We start from the raw sequence: 14,205 nt of genomic DNA, 5'->3' as shown, positions 1-14,205 counted from the left end.
CTGTATTACCAGGTCTTTCGGTGCATGGTAACTGGGTTTTTGTTTTCTCTTCTCTGCTTAAGTGTCACTACTCTGCTCATGTTTCCATGGCTCTCTAACGCCTTGTAGACCAACTTTAAGAGAACACCACGAACTCTTGCTGACCATTTTTTTCCCTCCTAACCAGTAAATTGGTGATTTTCAATCCTGCCTGTGCATTAAATCACTTAATTTTATTTTTTAAGCTAAGCTTTTAAAAATAAACTCCTAGGCTCCATCCCAGGCCAATTAAATCTGAATCTAGGCATGAAGCCCAGGAGTATGTATTTTTTTAAAAATTTCCCAGGTGATTCCAAATGTCCGGTGAGGGTTGAGATTGACTGCACTGGCAGAATGGGGCTAATCACTGATGTGGATAAGAATCTGGTTTGGGCTCAGGCATGACACCTGAATGTTCTCATGTACACAATGCATTTCTTTCTGTTCCTCAGGATAATTAGCTGTGACAATTGAAACATAGGAAAGAAATCCTGAAAGCACATTCGTCTTTTGAGATTTAGTTAAGGGCTCCCGAGGTTGCTAGAAATCAGTCTGATATTGATAAGTTCACTTCATAAATACCTCGTGGGGAAAATCTCACTCATTATAAGTTCCCCTAAGCCTCTGTTGAAGGGAATTGTGCAGGTGGTATGAGACTCCAGTTTTCTTCTGCGTGGACCCTTGTGTGAAGCCCTGCACTTTGGGCAGTGTAATATAGAAGTAAAAGACAAAGTCCCAATCTTTAAGTTTGATTCATAGACTGAGATGCCCCTCCTGGAAGGCACAAGAGGATGTTAATAGGCCTTAAAGTGGGTACACAGCTGTCACAGAGCCTCTTCATGTCCGAGATGACCCAGCCCAGTGTGTTTAGTCTGAAAAGTGTTAACCAGGGAAAGGATGTGGCTAATAAAACAGAAGGCACAATCTGTGAAGATGGATAGGCATTTGTGAAAGCTTAGAGCAATGTGTCTCTGGCTTATTAATGATTACTATAATAGCTATTACTCATCGAGAGCCTGCCATGTGTGGGGCAAGGTGCTGGGTGCCTTGTAGGCAGCCCTGCCATGTAAATGTTAACGCATTTCAAGGTGAAAATGTAAGTTAAGAGAGGTTGAGCTAGTTTTTCCAAGCTGCACAGCTAGAAAGCAGCAGCCAGTATCCAAGTAAGAGCTCCCTTGCATTAAAGTCAGGACTAAGGGAGTTTATCTGGATTAGAAGAGAGATGGAATTACGGATGTACCGATGGTCATGAGGTCAACTGGTCCAGTGGAGCTGGTTAGTAGGGAGTCTTGAAATCACTAATTGACTTGGAAGGCATCCAACAGCCACTGGAGACTGAAGAGCATTCTTCTTGAAGTACGTTATCTCTGCTTTCTGTGCAACACATTGGAGGAGGGGGAGAGCTGAAGGAACAGACAAGCAAAAAAGATAGTGTGGTTATAGATGGGAAGGACCCAAGAGTTGCAAGAAACAGCATTTGTCTATTCATGTATTAACAAAATCTTTTTTTTTTTTTTTTTTTTTTTAATTTGAGACAGAGTCTCCCTCTGTCACCCAGGCTGGAGTGCAGTGGCTTGATCTTGGCTCACCGCAACCTCCACCTCCCGTGTTCATGTGATTCTCATGCCTCAGCCTCCCAAGTAGCTGAAATTACAGGCATGCACCACCACATCTGGCTAATTTTTTGATATTTTTAGAAGAGATGGAGCTTCACCAAGTTGGCTAGGTTGTTCTCAAACTCCTGACCTTAAGTGATCCATCCACCTCAGCCTCCCAGTGTACTAAGATTACGGGCATAAGCCACTGTGCCCAACCAAGGAAATTTTTACTTAAGATTGTATAGGCACCTTTCTTATACCAGGTATCATGCTCAGCCCTGGGGATACATTATCAGCACTAGATATTTTCTTTTTTTTTTTCTTTTTTTTGAGATGGAGTCTCACTCTGTCGCCCAGGCTGGAGTGCAGTGGCACGAACTCGGCTCACTGCAAGCTTTGCCTCCCGGGTTCAGGCCATTCTCCTGCCTCCGCCTCCGGAGTAGCTGGGACTACAGGCGCCTGCCACCAAGCCCGGCTAAATTTTTTATATTTTTTAGTAGAGACAGGGTTTCACTGTGTTAGCCAGGATAGTCTCGATCTCCTGACCTCATGATCCGGCTGCCTTGGCCTCCCAAAGTGCTAGGATTACAGGCGTGAGCCACTGCGCCCAGCGAGCACTAGATATTTTCAAGCACAGTACGAGTCAAAAGGATAACATAATACATTTCCTTTAACCCATCATCCAATCCCAACAACTATCAACATTTTTCTGATCTTTGTTTTATTACTCCTCCCCACCTTTTTTTCTTTTTTTCCTGGAGTAACTTAAGGTAAACTCCAGACAGTATATTATTTCACCTGTTAAAGAATGTATCTCTAACAGATAAATTCTTCATTATGTGTCTCTAATGATAAGGTGAGTTTGGGCGTGGCATTTTTTGCTAATCCATGACTTTGAATTTTAAGTTTAATTTTTAAAAGTTTGTTTATACCTCAAAAGAAAATGTGGACCTATAAGTTAGTTCTCACCAGTTGTTGATGGAACCTCACTTATAACATTAGCAAGTTTTGCAATTTTTTTGTTGTTATTGAGACAAAGTCTGGCCTATCACCAAGGCTGGAGTGCAGTGGTGCCATCTTGGCTCACTCCAACCTCTACCTCCCAGGCTCTCAAGCCATCCTCCCAGCTCAGCCTCCTGAGTAGCTGGGACTGCAGGTGTGCACCACTACACCTCGCTAATCTTTGTCTTTCTTGAGAAGGTGGAGTTTCACCATGTTGGCCAGGCTCGTCGGATGAGCTCAAGTGACCTGCCTGCCTTGGCCTCCCAAAGTGCTGGGATTACAGGCGTGAGCCACTGTGCCCGGCCAGGTTTTGCTGATTTTAAAACGTGTTTTTTCTCTCCTCTTCATCTTTCTCTTTCTCTTATCAACAATGCTAGGAATAATAAAAGCTACCATACTAATTGCTTTACCTATGTGTGTATAAAATTCTTACACCATTCCAAAGAGGTAGGAATTCTTTTCCCTATATTGCTGATGAAGAACATGAGGGCCATCAGTTTTTATAAAATTTCTGTGAAATCTGGGACTTGCTATGTGTCCTACTTGCTACATGTGACTGTGAAACTGTGCCCTTTCTACAATGCCCAGGTGTCAAAAGCATGTCTCCTTTACAGAGGCCGAACTTTACATTATTGGTGTATATGTAAAGAAAATAGAGGCCAGGCGTGGTGGCTCACTCCTGTAATCCCAGCACTTTGGGAGGCCAAGGTGGGTGGATCACCTGAGGTCAGGAGTTTGAGGCCAACCTGGCCAACATAGCAAAACCACGACTCTACTAAAAATACAAAAAATCAGCCAGGCATGGCGGCGGGTGCCTGTAATCCCAGCTACTTGGGAGGCTGAAGCAGGAGAATCCATTGAACCCAGGAGGCAGAGATTGCAGTGAGCCAAGATCTTGCCATTGCACTCCAGCTTGGGCAACAAGAGCGAAACTCCATCTCAAGAAAAAGAAAAAGTAAAAGAAAATACTCTAGAGCAGAATTACAAATTCACGTGACTGTGGCATCACTCAGTAAGGCACTTAACAATGGGGCAGGGAGTGGAGGTGGTAGGAAAGGGTGGGCTTATGGAACTAAACAGCTGGGACCTGCTAAAGTTGACAGTCTCTTTAGCGCCTGAGGCAAGGAACCATTACTGCCAAAACTTTTTATTTTTCAAGAGAAATTGGAACTCTTTATTTTACTTGAACGTTCCTGTTTTTTATAATACTCCCTGGGCCAAACAATATTCATCATGGACTTTCTAGCCTACTGGCTGCCTGTTCATGACTTCTGCTTTACAGCAACCTTCAAAATAAATTCTAGGTAAAAATATAGTGATACTGGACACTATGCTTAGAGTTAGTTTTTGTAATTTAATCAGCAGCATGTTCACACTACAGCTAATAGTTCACATGGAATATTGAAACTAAATGTTTTTTGTAATTTCCATATTTATGTGACAACTGTTTCTCTAGCCCTTTCTGATAGACAAAAGATCTCAAAAGATATGGCACCTAAAGAAGCATAAAATATTAAATGATATATTTTTACATAAAATATAAATACTGTATTCAAATATAAAATATGTGCCCACTTCTGGCAGAGTTATGAGGGTGTTCCTGGATGAGAATATAGTCATGGGTGGAGACTCTTCAGAGATCAGAGTACCCTAGAAAGGGCTGCCCATTCAATGAACATGGGACTCTACCAGAGTTTTGTTCACCTGAATTCATATCCCTGTTTCTTCTTATCATCTCCTGTCTCCTCTGCCCCCCTCACCCTCCTCTTCTGCCCTCCTTAACATCTACTCCCCACCAAACACATAAGTACACAGGTGCAGACAGACGCCACCCCCTTAGAAGTCAAGGTAGAGAGTGTGGGGCTGTTTCTTTGCAGCCCCCTGTGTGTGAGAACCCCTCTCTTGTCTCTTGGGCTCTGCCTCCTGTAATGTTAGGCTTTTCTATACCCTAAAGCCTCACATTCCATCGATTTCTCCTCTCTCTCACCCAGTCATCCAAGGCAGAGCCTCATTTACTATCTTAAGTATTTGGAGTTTTTTTCTGATCAAGGAATGTCTCTCAGGTGTCACTGGTGCTCAGCCTTCTGTTAACAGTAGTGAACCCCATTCTGCATACTGGGAAAATAAGAACCCCACAAATTCAGAAACACCGAAGAGGCATTTTGAGCATGATTTGATGACCTAGTTTTATTTTAAAACAGAAATAAACCATAGACTTTGCATATTAGAAACAATGCCTTCTTTTTATTTCAGTGAATTTCGCTGTGCCGGGCAGACTCATTCACATCATTCCATGGCCCTCTGGCCTACATGGAGCTTTGTTGTTGTTTTGTTTTGCTGGGTGTTTTTTAAGCTGTAGCACTTAAATATTTCAAGTTCTCTTTGGAGGATTTAGATAGGAAGGGCTGATTGAACTTGATTGAGCTTGACCATGTGGTCAGTCTCTTTTAAAAATCTGTATCTGTTCTTCATCCATCTTGTCTTCCCAGTAACACAGGGTAAGCTTTGAAGGATAAAGTAAATCACAGAAACACTGCCCAGCGTGGGCAGGGGAACGCTTGTTCCACTCAGGAATGATGGTGGGGTGGGAGGAGCCAGAGAACATAAACTTGAGACAGACTCATCTCCACCTCATTCCTTTATCTGAGCTACTTGCTCCTTGTTCTAAGTCTGGGGGAGAGAAAGGGAACATCTGCAGGCAGGATGGAGGAAAGTGGTGTGAAATGAAGGGCCACACACCTATTTGTTGGTTGGTATCAGGACCCACAGGGGCAAAGCAACAAAAAGAAGTACTGTCTGCTTTGAAAATTACCTTTCTGGCCAGGTGCCATGGCTCACATCTATAATCTCAGCACTTTGGGAGGCCGAGGCAGGCAGACCACTTAAGCTCAGGAGTTTGAGACATGCCTGGGCGACATAGGGAGACTCCATCTCTACAAAAAAATACAACAATTAGCCAGGCGTAGTGGCACATGCCTATAGTCCCAGCTACTCGGGAGGCTGAGGTGGGAGGATCATCTGAGCCTAGGAGGTTGAGGCTGCAGTGAGTCATGATCATGCCACTGCACTCCATCTTGGACACTAGAGTAAGACCCTGTCTCAAAAAAAATAATAAATTGCCTTTCTGCCAATAAAGATGTTAGAAATTAAACTGAAAAAATTAGAAACAGGCCACAGAAACATTCAGATAAGAATTGAGTTGGATTACATCAAAACAAAATTTTCAAAATAGTTGAGTTGGAGAAGAGACATAAACAAAGATGGATAATTTTGTTTATTGTTCAAGGAAGGGAAATTTTAGAAAATTAAAATAATTGTGTCAGGCGTGGTGGCTCACACCTGTAATCCCAGCACTTTGGGAGGCTGAGGCGGACAGATCACGAGGTCAGGAGATCGAGACCATCCTGGCTAACACGGTGAAACCCCGTCTCTATTAAAAAACAATAGAAAAAATTAGCCAGGCGTGGTGGCGGGCACCTGTAGTCCCAGCTACTCGGGAGGCTGAGGCAGGAGAATGGCGTGAACCCGGGATGCGGAGCTTGCAGTGAGCCAAAATCACACCACTGCCCTACAGCTTGGGCGACAGAGCAAGAAAACAACAACAACAAAAAATAATAATAATTGTAGGCTCCCTTACCTCCAGCACAAATTCTATTTGGAACAAGTATTACTGTTACATTAGTGAACTAGCACTTCTCAAGGAACTGGAATATGCGATGCCTGGAAGAAGGTATTATATCCACACCTGTGTCTTTGTTTTGGGTAATGGGAAGTGTTGGCTGCCGCATTTACTGAGCCAAGTTTTGTTTGTCCTGTTTTTAGCATTTAATTCTGGCAGAGCCCCTCCCAAAGTCAGGGGAGGGAGAGAGATCCCCATGTCATTCTAATTGCTCACATTCCTTTACAAATCCTCCAAAAATAGCCAAGCAGAAACTTGGAGTCCATGGTTTCCTTTTAGGTTGGGACCATTTGCTCCAGAGGGAAGGGCCATTGTGTTTGGTCTCTGGTAAGTGCAGAGTCCTGGCTGAGGAAAGGGCCCTACCTAACAAATAGCAGAATCCATTTCTAGTTGATATTAATTAGATATGAGACACACGGGGCTGTTTGAATGTCAGGCTTGTGAGGAAGTAGCTCTTTTGCTTAGCAACCTGCAAAAGATTACAAAGCCAATGTTTAATATTAGTTACTATTATTGGGACTTTATATTAATGTATCTTTATCTCCAACACAGTTTTACAAGGACAACTTTGGGGTCTCATTTAGGAAGAAACAGGGTCAGAAGACTCAACTGAGTTGCTCATTCACGTAGCTAATTAGTCAAAGAACAATAATTTGAATCAAATTTTGTCTAGCTCCACAATTTATGTTCTTTTTAACCCAGAGACAAGGAAGAACTTACTGCCTATGATAGAATGGTAGTTGGTGGAGTTACAAAGCTATTTGTCTGGGTCTCAGAGCACTTACAGCTCAACCACTGTGGAACTCTGGGGGCCTAACCTCTCCAAACCTTGGTTTGCCCATTCATAAAACAGAGGTCTAGACTCACTAAAGTTATTGTAAGATGCAAATGAGATGGCATGTTAATGTCCCTAACAGTTGTAGGTACAATAAAGCTATCTTTCCTTCTGTCTCACAGGTAGTGTTTTTTATTGATCACAGGCATCCTACGGCCCAGTTTGAAGTAATAAATTCTCAGTTCTTCATCATTAGGCATGTAATTTGCAATGGATGCTCACTGCTTTTCTATTTGGATCAAAAGACTTACCTTTCTTGAAAGTTTTTCTTTCCTAGCCAAAGATAAAACCCCATAGTGAATTAAATATAATTGCTTTTCATCATTAATGGCAGCCCCTACTAACTCTTGAATTCTGGCTTTTCAGTGCAAATACATATTGCATCTTCATCGTTGAGAAGAATCTGATTCCACCTTTGGAAGGCACTTCTTTGGAGATAAGAAGTTTCTTCCATAAATCCTGCTTTCATAAGGTTGAGACCCATTCACCACATTGCTGGTGGAAGATGGACTGGGCAGATTCAGAGATGTCAGTGTACTCTTCTGCTCTGATCATCTGAAAGGAATGCCTGGGTCAAAACCGAATTCCCTGGATTAGTCGTTTCAAAACAGAAAGTAAAAGATACTAGAAAGGCATAGTCTTTTTTGCTGTAAACTCCAACTTAGGAAATATAATAGTTTAGAGTCCACTACATGGACTGATCTATAGAGAGGTGCTATTTATAGGGAAGTCAGAAAAAATACAGGATTAATTAATATTGATTGGGATATACTTATAGTAAAAAAGTATTCATTGTTTTCCTGAAATTCAAATTTAACTGGGCATCCTGTATTTTCTGTATTTTTATTCATTGAATCTGGCATCCCTAGCCAGTTATTGGGTGCCTGCTGTGCTGTGCAGCAACTCAGAAAGGTAAGGCGCTAGGAAGTTTCCCCGGGTTGGAGCTAAGAGCACGAGTTCTCGAATCTGACGACCTGAGTTCAAACTTAGCTTTGCTGCTTACCAGCTGTGTAGACTTGGGCAAGTTAGTGATTTTTGCTAAACTTCGATTTCTTTGTCTCTGAAATGGGGATAGGAAGAGCACTTAATTCCTGGGATGATCATGAGGACCCCCTAAGTTCAGCAAATATTTGTTGAGCACTTACATGTGAATCAGCACTGTCCTCAGCTCATGTCCTGGTCACACAGTCTCTGCCATAGAGTAAGTGGTGATAGATTTACTAAGCAAAAACAAACAAACAAAAACAAATGCAAGGTGGTGCTAAAGGCAAGTAAGAAGGAACACAGCACAGTGAAGGGTGGGGACATACTGTTTCTCTGAGCGTTTATTGTTCTGGTGAGATGACAATTAGCAGAGACCACACTGCCATGGAGGACCGAACACAGTGCTATCTGAGAGAAGCACAGAGTGGGCAGCCAGCAGCCGGTGCTCAGGCTGTGGCTGGCAGGGAGTCTGCATGATGCACTTGGGGAACAAGAATAGGCCACTAGAACTGATGAGTAAGAAGAGGTTGGTGGTGGCTGGCCAGAGACAACATTGTGAAAGGTGGAAAGAGCATGAAGGGCTTAGAGGCCTTGGAATTTTATCCTGAGAGAGGATGAAAAATCACTGGAATTTTAAACAAAGGAAGAGCGTTGTCTGATATTCTTACTACTGGGGGAAGATAATGATGCATTGCCTAGAGGAAGTGCAGAGATGTATTTAGAGGCTCTTGCAAGACAGGATAGTGGCTTAGGGGTAGTTAAAAGTGGAGGCCGGCAGCTGAAGCGGGCCGGGAAAGGCCGGAGAGCGCCAAGGCTTTCGGGTGCGAGGGCTCTGGTGCCCAGGGTGAGGCAGAAGTGTGACACTCGCCCGTGGGCATTGCAGTGGCTGTGGCCTGGCAGAAGGATAGTGGTGGCAGTGGCCAGCTGGGGCCTGGGCTGGCAGACCAGGAGTGCCCTCTGTCACTGAGTAATGTGAAAGGGCATAACTTAGCAGATGAAGACTGTGTGGACCCTGGGCCAGACACCAGGAATAACGGCTGCTGGGGGCCTGGCTGGACTGAGATCAGGAGAAGCTGCTCAGAGAGAGTAGGGAGCTGGTTGACCTGGCCCACCTGCACCCTACCAGCTGTGCTCCTAACGGCCTGAACTCCAACCTCGTGGTGACCTGAGGCCGGTGCTGGCAGGCTTGGGTTGCTAGTCTATGGACCTCGCAGCCCATCTGGCCACGCACCCCTGGTTGTCCCGCTGGGCAGCACGTCCATGTGGCTTGCCGGACACCTCTAGGGCTTGGGCCCCCCATCTCTGCACTAGGGCATGGCCCCTGCGTTCCCACCCACCCTGGGGGCTCCCTGCCGTCGGCCTACCAGTTTGTCAGGGACTCCCAGTAGGGCCAGCTGTTGGTCATTCCCAGCGATCACCTGCCTCACATTGCGGAGCTGATGGAGCGGGCCATCTTGCCGCCCCTTTGCCCCGTCCTGTACTCTCCGGGCGGCAGCCCCCTGCACCAAGCCCAGCAGTTGCAGCTCTTTTCGCTGCAGCACTTCCTGCAGCCACAGGAGTTCCTGTACCTGCAGCAGTGGGTGGCCCAGGCCCTGGAACTGCAAAGGAGCGCCCAGCTGGAGTGGCTGAAGGCGCAGGAGTACCGGGCAGAGATGGAGGAGAAGGCGAGCAACCGGGGCCTGGAGGCCGCGGGCAAGGCTGGCCTGGCCACCGCTGGCCCCGGGATGCTGCTGCGGAAGCCCCCGGCCTGGCCGCCGGCCCTGCGAGCATCTATGGCAAGGCGGTGAGCCTGCCGCCATCGCCCCGCGCGTCCCCCGTGGCCTCCCTGAAGACTAAGGTCATCCAGCAGCTGGAGGACGTGTCCAAGCCGCCTGCCTACGCCTACCCTGCTACCCCCAGCTCCCACCCCACCAGCCCGCCACCGCCCTCCCCGCTGCCCACCCCGGGTATCACCCGCAAGGAAGAGGCCCCCGAGAATGTGCTCAAGAAGGAAGACTTGGAGATGTAGAAGGAAGCCGCATTACTTTCCAGGCCTTGTTCTCAGATATGCCGCCCAGGTACCCGTTCCAAACCTTGCCACCGCACTACGCGAGGCCCTACCCTTTCCTGGGGCAGCCCACAGCAGCCGCCAATGCGGATAGCCTGGCCCTTGCTGTGCTGTTCCCAGCTGATGGGCCCAGGTGCCTGATACTCTCGTCTGAAGACAAGCCCATCCGCCTATCCCCCTCCAAGATCCCAGAGCCGCTGCGGCAGGGCCCGGAGGAAGAGCCTCTGGCCGAGCGGGAGGCAAAGGTGGAGCTGGAGGACATGGACGAGCACCCCGCAGAGCTGCCACCTCTGGAGTTGCCGCTGCCACTGCCCGCCACGGAAACCATGGCTACCCCGAGCCCTGCAGGCGGTTGCGGAGGTGGCCTGTCGGAGGCCCATGCGCTGAGTGCCACTGGGCAGGGCTGCACCGAGCCCTCCAAGTGCCCAGACTGCAGAGGGGCCTGAAGCACGCCTGGATTCCCCGGGCCGGACAGAACCCTGCATGGCCGCCCTGGACCTGGGATGGCAGCTGACACCGAGACGCTGGTGGAGGCCAAAGAGGAACCGGTGGAGGTGCCCGTGGCGGTGCCCGCGGCGGAGGCACCGACGGAGGAAGGCCTGGCCCAGGTGGCCCGGAGCGAGCCTCAGTCCAGCCTGGAAATGTCAGACTGTGATGTGCCCGCCGGGGAGGGACAGTGCCTGAGACTGGAGCCCCAGGAGGCCGTGCCTGTGCCCAGTAGCACCTGATTACCTGGAAGAGGTAAGCTCTGAGCAGTTCCTGCCCAGACTGGAAGACTCACTGGCTGGCATGAACGCCCTGGAGGCAGCCGTGGAGCTGCCCCAGGCCAGGCCTCTGCCCTCTCCAGGTGCTGCTGGAGTCCAGGCCTTGGAGAAGCTGGAAGCTGCAGAGAGCCTTGTCTTGGAGAAGAGCTTTCTGCACGGCATCACCCTGCTGAGCGAGATCGCGGAGCTGGAACTGGAGAGGAGGAGCCAGAAGATGGGAGGTGCGGAGTGGGCCCTGGTGGCGCGGCCCTGGCCCTGGTGGCGCGACCTTCACTGGAGAGCCTGCTGGCAGCCTGCAGCCACATGCTGAGGGAGGTGCTGGATGGGCCCGTGGTGGGAACCGCTCAAGAACCTGCAGCTCCCACGGGAGCTGAAGCCCACAAGAAGTACAGCTGGATGCTCAAGAAGGAGGAGCGGATGTACCCCAAAAAGTCCTCCCTGGAGGACATGGACGCCCTGGAGCTGGACTTCCAGATGCGGCTGGCCGAGGTCCAGCGCCAGTACAAGGAGAAGCAGCGCGAGCTGGTGAAGCTGCGGCGGCGCCGGGACTCCGAAGACAGGCATGAGGAGTCCCATGGAAGCTTGGCACGCAGGCCACGGAAACAGACCCATGCCCCCGAGCGCCCTGTCGCCCCCTGCAAGAGGTGGAAGAGCTGCAACAGTAGCGGAAAGCTGAGCAGCAAGTCTCTGCTGACATCAGATGACTATGAGCTCGGAGCAGGAATAAGGAAGAGACACAAAGGGCCCGAGGAGGAACACAGTGCCCTCACTGGAATGGGGAAAGCCAGGGGGAGGAACCAGACTTGGTATGAATGCAAGGCCTCGTCTGACTTCATAAGTCAAATAAAGATTAAGAAGAAGAAGATGGCCAGCGACCAGGAACAGTTGGCAGGCAAGCTCGACAAAGGCCCTGTCCTTCACCAAGCAGGACAAGTTGAAGTCACCCTTCAAGTTTTCGGACAGTGCTGGGGGGAAATCGAAAACTGGCCGGGGCTGCAGCAGGTACTTAACTCCTTATGACAGCCTGCTGGGCAAGGACAGGAAGGTGCTGGCCAAGGGCCTCGACCTGTCTCTGAAATCTTCCAGAGAAGGTAAACACAAAAGGGCCGCCAAACCCAGGAGGATAGGGGTGGGGTTCAAGGCCAGAGGCCAGCCCAAGTCGGCCCATTCCGCGTTTGCCTCCGAAGTGAGCAGCTACTCTTACAATACGCACTCAGAGGAAGAGGAAGAATTCCTGAAGGAGAGTGGCCCGCCCAAGGCCCCTCCAGCTAGATCCACACTGACGCCTTCCCTCTTGTGTGGCATGGTGGCAAAGAACAGCAAGGCAGCTGGCAGCCCCTAGCTGACCAGGAGGGCCTGGTGCCCATCTCTGAAACCCAAAACGGCCACCAGCAGGAAGCGGCCATTTTGTCTGCTGCTTCGAGAGGCTGAGGTGCATTCCTCCTTCAGCGACTCTTCAGAGGACTCATTTGACTAAGGTTACTAGCTCCAGACACAAAATACTTTCCGTGTTTCCTAGCGAGAGAGTGCCTGCAAGTGAGCGAGAGGGAAGCGAGTGGGCACACGGGAGAGATGGTGGGTGAGGAGGCCCGTGCGAATGGCCGCAGGAAGGCCGCCATCTGGGTTTTTGGCAGTGTAGCCTGCTGTATCAGCTAAATTATTTTTATTTTTTCTTTGATATATACTGTATCATTGTGATACTACTGCTGGCTAGCTCTTTTTGAGCTGTTATATGGACTGCTTCTGAGTCTGCATTTTTCTCCACTTTCCCTCCTCTCTGTCCTCCTCCCCCTACCCCGAGTTCCCTCCCGACCCCCATACTCACCTTTTCTGCCCACCCAGAGACCCCAGGCTTGGGTCGGGCTCTCTTTGGGCATGGGCCCAGTGGGGGCTTCCCGAGAAACATTTTATAAATTGAATTCTGTCGTGTGGGCATGTGACTTGATGTTTGTACTGCGATTTTGGTAATACCAAGCTTTAAAACATATTGAGTTCATTTTTACCAACAACAACGAAAAAGTGGAGGTGATAGAAATGGTTGCAAATTCCTGGGGAGTAGGTATTGATAAAGAGGTCAAAGGCTCACAAAGGCACTCTTTTTAAAGCCTGTTTTTAATATACTCATGTAACTGTTTACCCAGATCAAAAATAGAACATACTAGCAACACGGAAGTGCCCCTTGTGCCCCTTTCATGTCACTGTCCATCCAACCATGGTTAATACGTCTCCAGACTTCTAAAAGCATAGATTATCTTTGATTTCTTTTGAACTTGATACAAATGGAATCTCATGGAATATGCTCTTTTCTGTTTTTTTTTTTTTTGCTTTGTATTATGATTGTAAGATTTAAATACATTGTTCTTTTTATTGCTGCAAAATAGTTGAATATGTGATGATATTGCCATTTATCCATTCTGTGCATGAGCATTTGAGTGGTTACTGACTTTTGGTTAATAGTGTCACTTAATATTCTAGCACATGTCTTTTGATAAAAAAATTATATATATATAGCATATATGTATACACACACACATATATATATGCTCTTTTGGGGGGGTATATACTTAGTAGCGGAATATGAGAATCATAAGAATGTTCAGTCGGTAGATACTGCCAGACAGATTTCCAGAACAGTTGTACCAATTGATACTGCAACCAGCAGTATATAAGAGTTTTGGTTGCACCGTATCTTTACCAACACTCGATGCTGTTTGTCAGCTTTTTCTTTATCCTTTATGCAAAAGGAAAACAAAATCTCAGGACCCCAAACTCACATTGCCAAAGGGAAAAATTATGCTTGGAAACTGAGTCTTGTAAAAAGCTGCCCTTCCTTTTGTTACTAGACATATAGCTGCAAGAAAGAAGGCCTCATGTCTCCCAAGGGGGCCTCCCTCACCCTGACAATGTAAATTAACAGCTCTTCACAGGTACAAGACCACGGAAGACTAGAAATCACCCCCACCTACTCCCCCCCCACCCTAAGATAAGGTCATATTTATCATCTTCCCCTACTATATGTTTACTTTATCTTATGTAAAGTGCAGATTTACTGAGCGCCAGACAAATACATAGTTGACTGTTCCCTCTACCCCACCTTTTTGCGCAACATGTGATACCCATCCTCTTTTTTTTCCTTTCCCCTTTCTTCCCCCTCTTGCCCCTTTTCTCCTTTAAATATTGAAGCCCTAAAAACCCTCCCTGGAAAAAGTGCAAGCCACATAGCCTACTGTGACTTGCATCTCTTTCCCAGGCATTTCCTCAACCTTGGCAAAATAAAC

General features: G+C 47.6%; 2 protein-coding genes and 1 pseudogene across 3 annotated transcripts in view; all 3 read left to right on the top strand.

Moving 5' to 3' along the window:
- Positions 1 to 14,205, top strand: part of TBC1D9 (TBC1 domain family member 9) — a 139,312-nt gene that overhangs the window by 105,570 nt on the left and 19,537 nt on the right. The gene's annotated exons all lie outside the window — the stretch shown is intronic.
- LOC115893467 (trinucleotide repeat-containing gene 18 protein-like) lies at positions 7,986 to 10,042 on the top strand. The gene has a single exon (XM_030917239.1). The coding sequence runs from the start codon at positions 9,556 to 9,558 to the stop codon at positions 9,901 to 9,903; it is 348 nt and encodes a 115-aa protein (XP_030773099.1). The 5' UTR covers positions 7,986 to 9,555; the 3' UTR covers positions 9,904 to 10,042.
- LOC104656337 lies at positions 10,044 to 13,158 on the top strand (annotated as a pseudogene). The gene has a single exon (XR_004053454.1). The product of XR_004053454.1 is annotated as a trinucleotide repeat-containing gene 18 protein pseudogene (transcript).

Source organism: Rhinopithecus roxellana, chromosome 2, assembly GCF_007565055.1.
Source record: "Rhinopithecus roxellana isolate Shanxi Qingling chromosome 2, ASM756505v1, whole genome shotgun sequence".
Classification (NCBI taxonomy): Eukaryota; Metazoa; Chordata; class Mammalia; order Primates; family Cercopithecidae; genus Rhinopithecus; species Rhinopithecus roxellana.
This window is presented reverse-complemented; position numbering and strand designations above follow the sequence as displayed.

Coding starts and splice junctions, on each gene's coding strand:
- LOC115893467 (XM_030917239.1), top strand. CDS start 9,556: ATGGAGCGGGCCATCTTGCCGCCCCTTTGCCCCGTCCTGTACTCTCCG.